General features: G+C 47.6%; 1 protein-coding gene across 1 annotated transcript in view; it reads left to right on the plus strand.

The window, feature by feature from the left end:
* Window positions 1–16,988, plus strand: part of LOC140403669 (multimerin-2-like) — a 45,266-nt gene that overhangs the window by 9,030 nt on the left and 19,248 nt on the right. The window contains exons 2-4 of the mRNA XM_072491829.1: window positions 387–509; window positions 4,260–4,366; window positions 9,573–9,653. Of these exons, the coding sequence (XP_072347930.1) occupies window positions 387–509; window positions 4,260–4,366; window positions 9,573–9,653 (311 nt within the window). The remainder of the gene's footprint in view (window positions 1–386; window positions 510–4,259; window positions 4,367–9,572; window positions 9,654–16,988) is intronic.

The following is a 16,988-nucleotide window of genomic DNA, read 5'->3' on the forward strand; positions in this document are numbered from 1 at the left end:
TAATCATTTTAACTTAAGTCATGAATTCTCCTTAGTTCAACACCTCTTAGTCATCCCTTGTTAACACTTGGAGGAATCAACGATTGCGCAATTTGTACGCCTCCTCCGTTCTGTAGAAGAGACATATGGACTCAAAACGTTAACTCTATTTCTCGCTCCACAGATGCAACAAGACCTGCTGAGTTTATCCAGTATTTTCTGTGTTTATGTTGATAAGATTACTTATTTTATGCCGACCTTCTGTTCAGTAGTTTTTGGAATCTCAGCTGTTGAAGGAGTGAAAGAAACTTTAATTATAAGAATCATTATTACATTTTAGAACCATCACTCTATAAATATATCCCAGGGTTAGTATCTTGAAAATACTTTTTGTCCCCTTGTTTTAGGAATTGGTGCGCCTTTGTGAAATCCAGATTGTCCACTGCTGTGGTTTCATGTGGAGTCGAACAGTTTGTCCAAAGGATTATGGAGCCGTGTGTGAACGGGATGGTTAATTGCCAAAACGAGCTGTGAGTACCAATGGAGATATCACACTGTGTGTACAGCGACTCTATTACTAGACAATGCAGAGTGAAGGGCTTGACTCTACTGAGGTGGCATGGTTTCCCCAGGGGTGGAGGACAAGGCAATGTTGAGCATATTGATCAGGATGTCCAGGCAGGTAGGGGGCTAACAGTTGGCGGTTTTGGAGGTCGCTGTTGACAGAATTGAAGATTTTTCCAAGTGGAGGATGTGGAGAAAGAGAAGGGAGGGGGTGTTTGATAAAAGAGCCCCGAAATCGGTTCTCGCCACCTAATGTGAACCCTGCGACCATTGATCAATCTCAGGTCATTCACCTCTTCTGGCATCTTTGCTAATCTCAACACAAAGCTTTTTAAACTTTGAAGACAATCTCCAAGCAGAGATTTTGGAGCTTCCAAAATGATCTCCGGAATTCTCGAGTCTCTTATGTCTTCTCTCCGAGTAAGTGTGCTCAGTAGCACAACTTTAGAAATAATTTATTAAAGAGCATCAGGTAGGTATGGCGTGATCTTTTTTATCAATGTTTATAGGAGTAACAATATATATCATATATTTCAGAAGAGTTCAATCACATCTATATCACACTCCATCTTCTTCACTATCGATATTGGCTCATGTTTTCCTCGACCTCTCAAGTACCCACAATCTCTCCTTTCAAGGGAGTGTGGAGGAGCTTTCCCATCAACCATCCCACATGAACTCGAGTTGATCCAAAATGTTGTCTCTGTTCCAACTCGTACCAAATCCCTTTCATCCATCACCCTTGTGCTCACTGACACACGTTGGCTCCTCGTCAGGCAACTCCGCAATATTAACATTCTCGTCCTTGTTTTCAAATCCCTCCATGTGTTACGATCAGGTGAGTTGGGCTCCCCTCTGCTCCCTCTCCTTGTTTGACTGCAACAGGTTTTATTTAAAGATATGGACCTCTTTGCCAATATTTTTGCCGATCTGTTGACTGGTGGTCTTTGATTCTTCTTCTATCGGTGCCCCTTGATGTCTCTTTTATCCTCTTTACTGGTGGTCGGCCCAGTTAGGGCACATCCCACTCTCACTTACATGATTGGCTCATTCTGGTGTCATACTATCCATCCACAGACCCTCACAAGTTCTCCCTGTTCTTCTTAACAGTCCTTGCAAAAATATTCTTTTTTTATTTTTATTTTTTATTACTTTATCAGAGTTACAAAGCCAGGGCTCAGAGTGTGGGTCAGGGGCGAACCCCTAATCCAGCTCCTCGCCTGCTCCAAAAACCAATTCAAATTGAATCCAATTCATGGTCCCCACAAGAGAGACGTACCAGATCTGAGCCAAAGGCTCAATCTACATTACACTTGATCTTAGCCAAAAGGTTGAGAAGCGATCTTGCAAAGATATTCTGAAGGTCACAATTATGTAAAGCATTTCATACATAGAAACACATTGAAAATAGACGCAGGAGGAGGCCATTCGGCCCTTCGAGCCTGCTCCGTCATTCATTCTGATCATGGCTCATCATCAAGTTCTATACCCATAGCCCACCTTACCCCCCATATCCCTTTAGCCTCAAGAGCTAAATTAATTCCTTCTTGAAATTACACAACATTTTGGCCTCAACTACTTTCTGTGGTAGCGAATTCCTCAGATTCACCACTCTGGGTGTCGACATTTCTCCTCATCTCAGTCCTAAAAGGTTTACCCCTTATCCTCAAACTATGACCCCTTGTTCTGGACTCGCCCACCATCGGGAACATTCTGAATCTACCCTGTCTAATCCTGTTAGAATTTTCTAGGAGATCCTCTCTCACTCTTCTAAACTCCAATGAATATAATCCCAACTGACTTAATATCTCCTCACATGACAGTCCCGCCATCCCAGGAATCAGCCTGGGAAACCTTTGCTGCACTCCCTCCATAGCAAGAACATCCTTCCTCAGATAAGGACACCAAAACTGCACACAATACTCCAGGTGTGACCTCACCAATGCCCTGTACAATTGCAGTAAAACATCCCTATTCCTATACTCAAATCCTCTCGCTATGAAGTCCAACATACCATTTGCCTTTACTGCCTGCCGTACCTGTGTGCTCAATGACTGATGCACGAGGACACCAAGGTCTCGTTGGGCATTCACCTCTCAATTTACCCATTCAAATAATAATCTGCCTTCCTATTTTTACTACCGAAGTGAATAACCTTCCATTTATCCACATTATACTGCATCCGTCATGTTTATTCCCACTCAGCCTGTCCAAATCCCGCTGAAGCATCTCTGTATCCTCCTCACAGCTCACCCTCCCACCCAACTTTGTTTTCACGGCAAAGGTGGTTTAAAGGTGTGGCTGGAGACACCGCTGGGAGGATGAATTCTTTCTTTAAGGAATCTCTACTGCAGAATTGAGACAAAGCCAAATTAGTAGACAGGCTCCAACAGGTAGCACAGTGGTTAGCACTGGTGCTTCACAGCGTTTGGGACCCGGGTTCGATTCCCGGCTTGGGTCACTGTCTGTGCGGAATCTGCACGTTCTCCCTATGTCTGCGCGGGTTTCCTCCGGGTGCTCCGGTTTCCTCCCACAAGTCCCGAAAGACGTGCTTGTTAGGTGAATTGGGCATTCTGGATTCTCCCTCTGTGTACCCGAACAGGTGCTGGAATGTGGCGACTAGGGGCTTTTCACAGTAACTTCATTGCAGTGTTAATGTAAGCCTACTTGTGACACTAATAAAGATTATTATTAGAAGAGAGGGAGAGAGAGAGAGAGGCAGGAGCTCCACTTAGCACAGCCCATCTGCTGAGAAACCCATGCCTGTAAAACCACGCAAAAGACTTGGGCCGGTTAAGTGATTCTCTACTCCCGCCGCTCGTCAATGGGATTTCCCATCCCACCGTGTCGGGAAATCCACGGGCGGGGGTGCGCTGTCGGGGCAAATAGAGAATCCCATCGCTCGCAACGGCCAGAGAATCTCGTCCAATGTCTTTTGTCCAAGCAATTAAGCTTTCTATTGGTCATCTTCGGCTGTTGAAATCCACTAGAGGGAGCCACAGATACAACTATATAAGGCAGTGATGCTAGACCTTAGGGGAGGAGTGTATTCAGGACATAGCTAGTGGAGGTCATAAGAGAAGATAGTGTGAGTAAGGTTAGATTATAGTTTATACCAGTAGTGAGATTAGCAGTAGATGAGTGTAGTTAGATGTTATTGATCAATTGTGCATGTAAAAATTTTTTTTCGAGTACCCAATTATTTTTCTCCAATTAAGGGACAATTTAGCGTGGCCAAGCCACCTACCCTGCACATCTTTGGGTTGTGAGGGTGAAACCGATACAGACACGGGGAGAAAGTGCAAACTCCACACGGACAGTGACCCAGGGCCGGGATTCACACCCGGGTCCTTAGTGCCGTAGTCCCAGTGCTAACCATTGCGCCATATGTCGCCCTAATTGTGTATTCTGAAGGACTAAGTGTTGAATCCCAGTTTAGTAGTGTAAATAATATCATAGCTTTGTTTAGGTTAAAGCTATTTTGTGGTCTTTATGAAAGCTAAGCCAACCATCCTGAAATAAGCAACACAAACAACACCACGACCTTCTTTAAGGCATTCCTTATAAACTACCCCTTTGAGTAAGCGTTTGCCCCAGTCTCCCCCTCTGTGACTCCGTGTCAAATCGTTTTTCGACCACATTTTTGACAAGTACATTTTGGCAGCGTAAACGAGGTTGAAGAAGCTCTATAAGCTCCAATTGTTGCTGTTCTCCAGGTACCAGCTCGCTCTCAGACCGCTGTACAAGGTGAAGCAGAAGATCGTGACCTCCTTGGAGTGGAAATGCTGTCCTGGATACACAGGATCCAAGTGTGAAGACACAGGTAAAAGGGCAGAATTGGGATTCCCAAACACGGAGCAAAGGGACCGCACCCAGGGTAATGCGGGGCCGTACAAAATTAACTCTTTCTGGTCCGCTGTGACAGTTGGGAGGTGCGATGGGTGTAATATTCAGTGAGTGTGAAGAGGAGTGAAAAGGCTGTGGGACACCAATGAGGTGTTTATAGACGACACTGCAGTATAAGGGTCTTTGGGTTAATAATCAGAATCTTGATTACTGTCACATGTACTGTGAAAAGCCCCTAGTCGCCGCACTCCGGCGCCTGTTCTGAGGGAGAATTCAGAATGTCCAATTTATCTAACAAACATGTCTTTCGGGACTTGTGAAAGGAAACCAGAACACCCAGAGGAAGCCCACGCAGACACGGGGAGAAAGTGCAGACTCAGTGACCCAAGCCGGGACTCGAACCTGGGACACTGGCGCTGTGAAGCAACAGTGCTAACCATTGTGCTAATTAGTAAGGGCTCATGTGGGACAGAGGAAATAGTGCTGCCCACATTATGATGCAGAGAGTCACGTGCTGTTAGATTGTGCGCAGAGACAGCCTGAGAGAAACACCGATGTGTGTTAACGATAAACGTTTTACATTCAACTATGCAAGACTCCAGACCTCTTAAGTGAGACACCAAACAACTTTACACCAGACAGCATGGAGATCATGATAAAATCAGGCATCAGAAAGCTTAAGTCACGATAAAGGATAAATGTACAGCAGGATTTTACAAGCTTGGCCAGTGCCTTCTGTAGAGCTAGATTAAAAAGAACATGATCAAAGGCAAGAAATCTGCGAATGAGTACAGTCGATTTCTTTGAAGTGGAAACGTTGTCTTGGTCGAATGCTATAATCTTTTCTCAGTGCAATACACAATTAGCAGATGGAGCGAACGTTGCAGAAGGTAATCTCTCTGAAGCGGGAGGAGGAGGAGGGGGGCTTGGCACAGAAGTCTCTATTCAGAAAAGCACTCTTCCTAACTCCACCTCACCCGGAGCAACGCCTCTGGCAACTCTGGCTTAATGAGGAGATGGCCAATGATCTCCAGCTCCTTCAAGCAAACCCAGGGTGAGGACATTGTGGTGAGTGGCTCTAAAGGACACGATGCCTTTGAACGTCTATCCACCAGGATATTTCCCAGCAGGGGACATAAAACATACAGTGCAGAAGGAGGCCATTCAGCCCATCGAGTCTGCACCGACCCAGTTAAGCCCTCACTTGCACCCCATCCTCGTAACCCAAAAACCCCTCACAGCCTTTTTTTTTTGGTCACTAAGGTCAATTTAGCACAGCCAATCCACCTAACCTGCACGTCTTTGGACTGTGGGAGGAAACCGGAGCACCCGGAGGAAACCCACACAGACACGGGGAGAACATGGAGACTCTGCACAGACAGTGACCCAGCAGGGAATCGAACCTGGTACCCTGGTGCTGTGAAGGCACAGTGCTAATCACTCGTGCTGCCCTAGTCCCAGTACATTGTTCATCCAGAAGCTGGAAGCCCCCTCCACCAGGAGAGCAGAATACTTTCTTTTCTTCCTCAGAAAATGTCCCAATGGCGTTGGCTACCACTCCACCCCGGAAAGGATAGACTCCAGGCTCTGTGCGTGATGCCCTGTGCCACGCTGGAGCTGGGCTCTTCAAGCTGATTCCCGCTCGAAGGGGACTCAACCAGAGTTTGCTGTCTTTCTGCATTGCCTGCTGATTATCAGGCTGTGATTGGCATCCACAGACACCGAGCGGCACGGGCCCCCCCATTGTTCGAGGCTCTGTGCCTAGGCACGGTGAGTTTCATCGCAAGTCCACCTCGGTGTGCCGCCTGCCTCAACGGGACGGGTGAATCACTATTCCTCGCACCTGATAACAAGCCTTAATTACATTTTAGGCCTTGGAGTCCTCCTTAACCAGGTCCCCCAGCCATCCAGCTCATGGGGTTGTGTCAGAAGTATAAAGGTCCTTCCGAATTACTCCATTATTTCCCAGTTCTTGATATTTTTCCCATTATCATTTTGCTCCATGGATGGTGAATGGACCTGCGTCTTTAAATCAAGCAGCAGAGGGAATGAGGAATTCAAGAAGTTGCAACATTGTATAGGGTGCTAGTTTTCGAGCAGTCGAACTCAGGCTTTGTGGCACCCGAGAAACGGGGTGGGACTTGGTTTGATTGGTTGGCTGGTGGCCAATGAATTGGCCAAAATGCTGTATTCTGCCCGGTTAACAGGTGATGATTGGGTCCTGCTTGAGTGGGATGATTTCCAAAAGAAAGCAGTGTTGGTCCTGGGCGCTCAAGGAAGCAGGAGCTGAGAGTGACTGCTCCCCTTCCCTCTTCTCTCACTCTCCAGAAATGCTGTGAGCTGCTGTATTTCTGAACCTTCATAGAACCTGAATGAATGAATCTACAGTGAAAATCATTACAGACTGGAAACAGAAATCTCAGACTGAAAGCCTTGATGGGAGGTGTGCTAGAAACAACCATCTATAAGAGACTCTTATCTTTTGTTACTTTACGTATTATTTTACACCCCTCTTTGTTTGTTATTTTTCTGTGTGTGTCTATATAGTGGGGGCACATTAAAGTGGGGGATTAGGAATTAAATAAGGTTATCTTTTTGCTGTATATTTCATTATAACTATCAAAGCAAAGTGGGAGGAAGAGTAGTGAGAAGATATGGAGGAGGGGTTCTGGTGTGAGGTGCTCCGGAGAGTGAATGCCTCCACCTCGTGCGTGAGGTTGGGGCCGATACAGGTGAAGGTGATATACAGAGCACACCTCACAAGGGCGAGGATGAGCCGATTCTTTGAAGGAGTAGAAGATGTTTGTGAGCATTGCGGGGGGGGGGGGGGGGGGGGGGGGGGGGGGGGGGGGGCTTATCACGTCCATATTTTCTGGTCCTGTCCAAAGCTAGAGGATTACTGGAAGGAAGTTTTTAGGGTAATTTGTAAAGTGGTGCACGTGAAAATGGACCCGGGCCCCCGGGAGGCCATATTCGGGGTGTCGGACCAGCCAGGATAGGAAATGGGTGCGGAGGCAGATGTTGCAGCCTTCGCCTCGTTGATCGCCCGAAGGCGGATCCTGCTGGGATGGAGAGCAGCCTCTCCACCCTGTGCCCTGGTGTGGCGGGGGGACCTGTTGGAATTCTTGACTCTTGAGAAGGTTAAGTTTGAACTGAGGGGAAGGATTGAAGGGTTCTACAATTCATGGGCATTATTCATCATGCACTTTCACGACCTGGATAACATCGAACATTAGTTGGGGGGGGGGGGTGGAAGGGTTGGGGGGATGGGGGGCTGTGTGTGTTAATGGCAACTATGGGTGATCCCTAATTCCTTTTTGTCATTTGTTTATGTGAACATGCGGGCTAATGTTTGGGGTTTGGTGGGACGATGAAATTGTTGTTATTGATATGGGGATTGACATATTTGTTACTGATTATTGTTGGTGGGTGTAAACGTGGGAGAAAATGTGAAAAAGGGGAATAAAACATATTTTTACAAAAATCTATTTCATTATAAATAAAACGTAATTATGTGAATTTACAAACCTGGTGAGTGTAATTATTGGGCCGCCAAGGGCCAAAGACTTTGGGTACTTTCTATGAGTTATTGGCTAATTCAATTGTGTTGCAACTCCAGGTGAAGGGGAGTTGGAATTCACCTTGGCCTAGCCCCGGGTGTCGTAACAGAGATAAGATTGAAGGAAGCATCAGCCAGTAAGAATCTCGAGATCTTTTCAGGACCGACAGGAGATGTTGAATTCAAGTCCCACTTTAGAGACGTGGGGCGAATTTCTGGGCCCCAGCATAGGCCATGAACATAGGCAGAGGCTGACTGAAACAGCTGCCATTGTCTGGCATGCCAATTTCCGCCGATTGTTATAAAATCTCATCTGGTTCCCCTTCAGCGAAGGAAATCTGCCGTCCTTTATCATGTGAGAGTACCTTTAAGAAATGGATATTTAAGCAATGTACCTTTAAGAAATGGAGCTGATCATACTACTGAAGTGATGTCAGAGGTTGGGGGGAGCTGAGCTCACTTCTGCTTTTGGTTTCAGTTTGAGGAGGCAGCTGGGAGTGTCTGTGTTTTGCTGAGAGCTGCAGGAAGGAAACACAGAGCTGGTCTGTTGATGTCTGCAAATCCAAAGACTATAAATATATTGAATGTAACCTTATGTCTGTTTTTGAAGGTTTGAAGTCTTTTGGATGTTTAAAGGAACAGTTTGAAGGATTATTTAGTGTTGTAGTTTTGGGGGTTATCTTTGAAGTAATGGGTGTTAAGATATTTAATGTTTGTTTTTGAAAGGTTAAATTGAGTTCATAGAATAAACATTGTTTTGTTTTAAAAACCATTTGTCCATAATTGCTGTAGCACACCTGGAGAGTACGCCGTGTGCTTCCCACCCCACAATCTATTAAAAGTTGTGGGGCGGTTGAACTCCATGAAACACTTTGGGGTTCTGTAAACCCGGACCCATAACACCTTACCCGGTCTGCCACATCCATGAATGAATAAAGATGGGGCAGAAGAGTCACAAGTACCTTAGCAACTAGCAGATGGGGAATGGGCCTTGGAGCTGCTCCATCAGTTGCCTGGTGTTTGGGTTCTTTATCCTATCCACTTTTGTTTTAATTTAGAGTCTACAATTCTTATTTTCCACTTAAGGGGCAATTTAGCTTCACCTACCCTGCACATCTTTGGGTTGTGGGGGTGAGACCCACGCAGACACGGGGAGAATGTGCAAACTCCACACGGATAGTGACCCAGAGCCGGGATTGAACCTGGTTCCTCGGTGCCGTGAAGCAGCAGTGCTAACCACTGCGCCATCGTGCTGCCTTACCCTTTCCATTTTTAATGCTTCCCCTTTTATGCTCCTTTCCAAACACCAATTGAGTTTTTTGCCACTATAACCGACTCCCTGCTTCGATTGCCTCTATCCATTGATGTGCCAATTTCTAAGTGCCCGCTCACTGGCACATTTGGGGTACATGGGGAAAGCCCCACGTCCATGGAGCATTGGAGGCAAAAGGCACACGTCTGTTTGAAACTGCCCATCACCCATCACTGAATATAAAGAGCACCCACAGGAGAAAAAACAATCTGAACCTCGCTCGAGTGCTCCCGACTTAAGGAATGGTTTGAGGTGGAACACTGTAGAATGGAAAGAATTGGAATGGTTTTAACTATTCTGTTTCCTCCCCAGCTCCTGAGGCGCTGACTGCACTAGCCTCCCTAAAGGGGGAACTGGGAGGAGAGCAAGTCTTGGGAGAAATCATAAACCCAAGTAAGTTACATTTCAATTGAGAAAAAATGTCTACAACTGAGCTTTTGTTAATTCTTGTTAATGCGATGTTCCTCATACACAACCTCCCCCCCCCCCCCCCCCCACCTCCACACCCATACACACCTCACACGCAACTTGAAATGGGCAGGATTGGACTGAAAACGATGATCTGAGCTGTGCTGCAGTTGGATATGGACCCTGCTTGATGTTAACACCAGGTGGGGAAGAACGCTAGAGAAGTGTCCAATTCCTCATTGCAAACATCCTTCATCTCGGTGTGAGAAAATTCCAAAAAATCCCACTTCCTCACCAGATTAAATAACGATGGACAACCTTTCTTTAAAAAAAAAATCATTTGCGGGATGCGTCCGTCACTGGCTGGGCCAGTGTCCATTGCCCATCCTTAGCTGCCCTGTTTGAGAATCAACCACATTCAGAATAGTCACTATTGCTCGTGTTTGTAGATACTCTGCAAGGATTTCAGCTGGCAAGGCCAGTGGCGTGGCTGTGCAGCAACTTTGATGATTACAAATTATGCCTTTACTGTCCTTGTCAAATTTTGGACTCCAGTCAGCAGTGATCTCTGTGCCCACTGGTGTTCTCCGGTTTCATTGAGATCTCGCTCTCGTTGCCACCTTGCCACACCACAATGCTGGAGTTGGTCTGAAGCATTGTCCCATTTTGGAACCAAGAGTGCTTGGGGGCGCCGAGGTCCGAGCGATATTTAATGCACGAAGGGTGGCACAGTGGTTGGCACTGCTGCCTCACAGCGCCAGGGACCCGGGTTCAATTCTGGCCTCGGGTGACTGTCTGTGCGGAGTCTGCTCGCTCTCCCCGTGTCTGCGTGGGTTTCCTCCGGGTGCTCCGGTTTCCTCCCACAGCCCAAAGATGTGCAGGTTAGGTGGATTGGCCATGTCAAAATTTCCCCCGTGTCCAAAGATTAGGTGCGGTTATGATAGGGCGGGGGAGTGGGCTGAGGTAGGGTGCTCTTCCAGAGGGTAGGTGCAGACTCGCTGGACTGAATGGCCTCCTTCTACACTGTAGAGATTCTATGGGCACTTGGGCAAATTCATTGCGAGGTTGGTGCTCGAGAGCAAGAATTCGGCAACAGGAAGCCAGAGACGGAGGCTCTGATATTAAACTCACTCTCCGGTCCGTTCTACATAGTCTTCCAAGTTTGTTCTTTTAAAGGATTGATCTAATCCCCCTTTGAAAGTTACTGCTCAACCGGCTTCTACCACCATTCTAGACCCTGCATTGTCTTCCACCGCCATTATAACCCCTGCATTGTCTTCCACCGCCATTATAGCCCCTGCATTGTCTTCCACCGCCATTACAGACCCTGCATTGTCTTCCACCACCATTACAGACCCTGCATTGTCTTCCACCGCCATTACAGACCCTGCATTGTCTTCCACCGCCACTATAGACCCTGCATTGTCTTCCACCACCATTACAGACCCTGCATTGTCTTCCACCGCCATTACAGACCCTGCATTGTCTTCCACCGCCATTACAGACCCTGCATTGTCTTCCACCGCCATTATAGACCCTGCATTGTCTTCCACCGCCATTACAGACCCTGCATTGTCTTCCACCGCCATTACAGACCCTGCATTGTCTTCCACCGCCATTACAGGCCCTGCATTGTCTTCCACCGCCATTATAGACCCTGCATTGTCTTCCACCGCCATTATAGACCCTGCATTGTCTTCCACCACCATTACAGACCCTGCATTGTCTTCCACCGCCATTACAGACCCTGCATTGTCTTCCACCACCATTATAGACCCTGCATCATCTTCCACCGCCATTACAGACCCTGCGTCGTCTTCCACTGCCATTACAGACCCTGCATCGTCTTCCACCGCCATTACAGACCCTGCATTGTCTTCCACCGCCATTATAGACCCTGCATTGTCTTCCACCGCCATTACAGGCCCTGCATTGTCTTCCATCGCCATTACAGACCCTGCATTGTCTTCCACCACCATTACAGACCCTGCATTGTCTTCCACCACCATTACAGACCCTGCATTGTCTTCCACCGCCATTACAGACCCTGCATTGTCTTCCACCGCCATTACAGACCCTGCATTGTCTTCCACCGCCACTATAGACCCTGCATTGTCTTCCACCGCCATTACAGACCCTGCATTGTCTTCCACCACCACTATAGACCCTGCATCATCTTCCACCGCCATTACAGACCCTGCGTTGTCTTCCACTGCCATTACAGACCCTGCATTGTCTTCCACCGCCATTACAGACCCTGCATTGTCTTCCACCGCCATTATAGACCCTGCATTGTCTTCCACCGCCATTACAGGCCCTGCATTGTCTTCCACCGCCATTACAGACCCTGCATTGTCTTCCACCGCCATTACAGACCCTGCATTGTCTTCCACCGCCATTATAGACCCTGCATTGTCTTCCACCACCACTATAGACCCTGCATTGTCTTCCACCGCCATTACAGGCCCTGCATTGTCTTCCACCGCCATTACAGACCCTGCATTGTCTTCCACCGCCATTACAGACCCTGCATTGTCTTCCACCGCCATTACAGACCCTGCATTGTCTTCCACCACCATTACAGACCCTGCATTGTCTTCCACCACCACTATAGACCCTGCATTGTCTTCCACCACCATTACAGACCCTGCATTGTCTTCCACCACCATTACAGACCCTGCATTGTCCTCCACCACCATTACAGACCCTGCATTCCAGATCATGATAACACTGCATTTTAAAGAAAAATCTAATCTGAAATGCTACACTTTCTTTAAGCCTCTACTCTCGAGGCCAATAAGACATTTGTTTTGTTATGCTCTTGACGTAACTTAAGCTGCTTCCTTGATATGCACTCTGACAAAGGAAGGTTCAGACTTGGAGATAGCTTCAACACGTTTATTAAACTATTAACAATTCTCCTACTTGGATTCGATGCTGCTGTTAATCCTGCTGTAGCTACTCAGACTGACTAACCAGTCTGCTACAATCCACGTGGTGGGTGTGATGTTCAATCAACCCTGTGTCTGTACTCACTGAGAGTTTCCACTGGAAAGAGACTGAGCATGTGTGATGTGTCCTTTTATATGGGTTGGTGTAATGCCCTCCTGTGGTAGTGTCACCTGTGTGTATCGTGACTGCCCATTGGTCGTGTCCTATCTTACTGACCTATTGGTTGACTGCTTGTGTGTCATGTCTCTGGTGTTCCCTCTAGTGTCTAGCTAGATGTAGTGTATGTACATTAACTCTTTGTGTACTTAGTGATGTATATCACCACATCCCCCCTTTTTTGTGTTACATATTTTCTGTACAGTGTTAAAGAAAATTGAACAAACTAGGTAGATGAGTGATGCTATGTACAAGTTATGATAACAGTGATCATTAAACAATAAGTCCAAATCATATGCATGAGTACAAAGTTCAGTAATTAATATGGTCGAGTGGCTTTCTTGTTTGGCTGGTGAGTTGGTGATGTTGATGGTGGCATTGCTTTGTAAACGCCGTCAGTGTCCCTGTGCTTACGGAACCAAGAAGTGGTCAAATCACTTTGTTGGCTGAGGTGGACTCTTTCTTTCTTTCGATGCTTGTGGTGGTAATTCTTGATGGCATCTGTCCGGAAAGCCAGGTTGCCTGTTGGTAGTGCAGCAAACGTGAATTGGTAAGATGCATCGCCCTGCCATGGTATGTCATTGTACTGAGCTGAGAGTAACAGTGTCCCTCATTTGCAGAGTTGTACCGTGTCGTACCAGTCGTAGTTCCATTGGTGTTGTTTTTGTTGTGCTTGTTGTCGATGGTGTTGCCTTTGGTACACTTCTTTCTATTGTCTTTGATGTTGTTGTTGTGGTGGTTGGTTTTGTTGTGTTTGCTGCGCTCAAGGACCACACTCTGTGGATAATACGAGTCCTTCACACAGTTACTCGTGTCAGCGTCTTTTATGGCATCTGCTGTTTCTTTGAGCGTGGCGTCACTGAGTTTGCGGCGCTCCCCGTCTGGAGTCATGTCCGGCTTACGTGAATCAGCTTTGGCTTAGAACATAGAACATAGAACGATACAGTGCAGTACAGGCCCTTCGGCCCACGATGTTGCACCGAAACAAAAGCCATCTAATTTACACTATGCCATTATCATCCATATGTTTATCCAATAAACTTTTAAATGCCCTCAATGTTGGCGAGTTCACTACTGTAGCAGGTAGGGCATTCCACGGCCTCACTACTCTTTGCGTAAAGAACCTACCTCTGACCTCTGTCCTATATCTATTATCCCTCAGTTTAAAGCTATGTCCCCTCGTGCTAGCCATTTCCATCCGCGGGAGAAGGCTCTCACTGTCCACCCTATCTAACCCTCTGATCATTTTGTATGCCTCTATTAAGTCTCCTCTTAACCTTCTTCTCTCCAACGAAAACAACCTCAAGTCCATCAGCCTTTCCTCATAAGATTTTCCCTCCATACCAGGCAACATCCTGGTAAATCTCCTCTGTACCCGATGCTCCCCGTCTGGAGTCTGGTCTGTTTCACCTGAGTCAGTTTTGGCTTGTCGATGCTCCCCGTCTGGAGCCCTTTCTGGTTCACCTGAATCAGCTTTGGTGTCTTGACGCTCCCAGTCCGGAGTCATTGCAGGTTCACTTGAGTCAGCTGAGGTTTCTTGATGCTCCCCATCCGGAGTCATTTCAGGTTCACTTGAATCGTCTGAAGTTTTGTGATGCTCCCCGTCCGGAGTCAAAACATTCAGAAATGCATTTGCTTGTGGAGCGAATGAGGTTTGAAGTAACGTAGTGTCAACGGAGTCACCAGTAGTCTCACTGTGATTGTTGAGTGCCTCTGTACATTCTAGCTGAGGTCTGTCATGTTGCACATCTGGTATGGGAAGTGGGATGCCGTCGTCACTTGTCGCACATACAGCGGGTAGAGTCTCAGTGTCTTCTTGCTGTTCACTTGAGCGTGGCAGACCTGCATCGTCTGCTGCTGGTTGCTCAGAGGAGGTTGCTAGACCCTCATGGTCTTGTTCATGCAAGACTGTGCTCTGGAGTCTTGCGTTCCTTCCATCATGGAGTCCGTCCACGAGCTCGCTGTCGAGGAAAGTGTCACTCCCTCTGTGGAGTCTTGCAGCGTTCCTTGTGTGGAATTGTGCATTGGTCTCGCTGTGGAGACTGTCATCACTGCTTGATCATGCAAGGACTGCGCTCTGGAGTCTTGCGTTGCTCCTATCGTGGAGGCTGTCCACGAGCTCGCTGTGGAGGCTTGGGTCACTGGAGTCACTTTCTGTGTGGAAACGTGCAGCTGTCTTGCTGTGGAGTCTTTCATCACTTTCTCTGTGGAGGCTGGGAGCCTTTGTGGTGCGTGGACCACTCTCTGTGTGGAGTCGGGGACCCTTCACGGTGCGTGGACCACACTCTGTGCGGCAGCAGGCCGCTCTCTGTGGGCTTGTACCGCTCTCTGTCTCTTGGTGTCAGGCCGCAGCATAATCCTGCACTCACGAGTCGGGATGTCATATCTGCGGTGCTGAAGATCCCCAAATCCGAAGAACTCGTCGTCGGGGTCGTCAATGTGCAACACGTCTAGTTGTGGTTCGGGTTTGGTACTGGGGTAGCCTCCCAAGCTGAAAGCTTCCTCTGAGTCGATGTCTTCCAAGACCATATCATCACGCTTTGTGTCGGAGCTGGCATTGGGCTCACGATGTCCAAAGAAGAATTCAAGGTCTGAGTCGTAGTCTTCAAGGACTGTATCATCTCTTTGGGCGGTGCTAACTGCTTGTTGCAGGGTTCTGCGGAGGTTACTTTCAGCTATTGGTCGAAGTTCTGGCATTGTGTTGTCGTTCCAGGTGAAAGAATCTGGTTTTGAGGCTTTAATTGTGTGTGTGTGTTTTGGGACATTTCCCCTTTAAGGGGGCGTGGTCCGGAGCCTCTGACGTCATGAAGCATGTGACGTAGTGCGTAGCAAGTGATTGCGCATGCGCAGATTGCTGTTCCTTTACTTGGGGCCTTGTTCTCAATTGCGCGGCTTCTTGCGCATGCGCAAACGGACCTTCCCGTTCTGTCCGCTCTTCCCGCAACTGCGCACGTGCAGCACCTTTTCCGAGATGGCTGCAATTCAAAACTGCCGTTCGTTGCCGCAAGCCTACCTCGCGGTGAGTTTTGGCGCCTCTTTTACCTTTTCTTCTTGTATGTTCCTCGAAGAATTCCTGGAATTTTTTCACGACTACCTGGAAATCGCTCTTGTTTTGTCGCTTTGAGTATTTGAAGGTCTGGAAGATTTCAGCTGCTTCTGGACCCGCGATGGTAAGTCGAAGCTTTATTTTCTCTGCATCCGCCACGCCATCTAGGTCGGACGCTACCAGGTATCTCGAATCTCTGCCGGAACCAATGGCAGTTTTCACTGATTGCCGTGGTACCTGGGCTGCTGTGGAACCGGAATCTCGAACATCACCTTGCCTGGCTGCTGTTGCTGGTAGTCGCTGTTTGCTGAGTGTTAACTATATGGATTGAAACAGTTCACTCCTGGAACCATGTTTTGTTACGCTCTTGACGTACCATAAGCTGCTTCCTTGATGTGCACTCTGACAAAGGAAGGTTCAGACTTGCAGCTTTAACACATTTATTAAACTAGTAACAATTCTCCTACTTGGATTCGACGCAACTGTTAATCCTGCTATAGCTACTCAGACTGACGAACCAGTCTGCTACAATCCACGTGGTGGGTGTGATGTGTTTCTATCAAACCTGTGGGGGGGGGTTTATTGTTTGTAATTGGAAAAAATTGTTTGGTTTTGTTAAAAAACTTTAATAATTATATTTTTAAAAAAAAATTAACCCTCTGTGTACTTACAGTGATGTATATCACCACACAATTAACCTATTTGATTATATTCACCAAGGCCCGAAGCCAATTGACGTTGGTATATTATTATAGACTCTGCCCCACGTTGCTCTGCCACTCCAGGTCACTTGCCAGGAACCTGGTCCTGAATGCAGACGGAGTGACTCACGCGGCTGGAGTGAGGTTTGGGAATTGGGGGGGGCGGGGTTGGTGCGAATTTCCAGGGATCCCGGGAGCTAATCTTAATGATTCGGGAGCACCGGGAGCAGTGCGAGTCGGCCTTGGAATCCATTGCACACTCCCCATCGATGGGAGTATAGCATCCCCCCCCCCCCCCCTCCCTCCACTCTGATTAGAGGGCCTGTTTAAGCACAGGGCTGAGGGGCTGTTTAGCACAGGGCTAAATCGCTGGCTTTGAAAGCAGACCAAGGCAGGCCAGCAGCACGGTTCAATTCCCGTACCAGCCTCCCCGAACAGGCGCCCGAATGTGGCGACTAGGGGCTT

This window comes from Scyliorhinus torazame, chromosome 28, assembly GCF_047496885.1.
Source record: "Scyliorhinus torazame isolate Kashiwa2021f chromosome 28, sScyTor2.1, whole genome shotgun sequence".
Taxonomy (NCBI): Eukaryota; Metazoa; Chordata; class Chondrichthyes; order Carcharhiniformes; family Scyliorhinidae; genus Scyliorhinus; species Scyliorhinus torazame.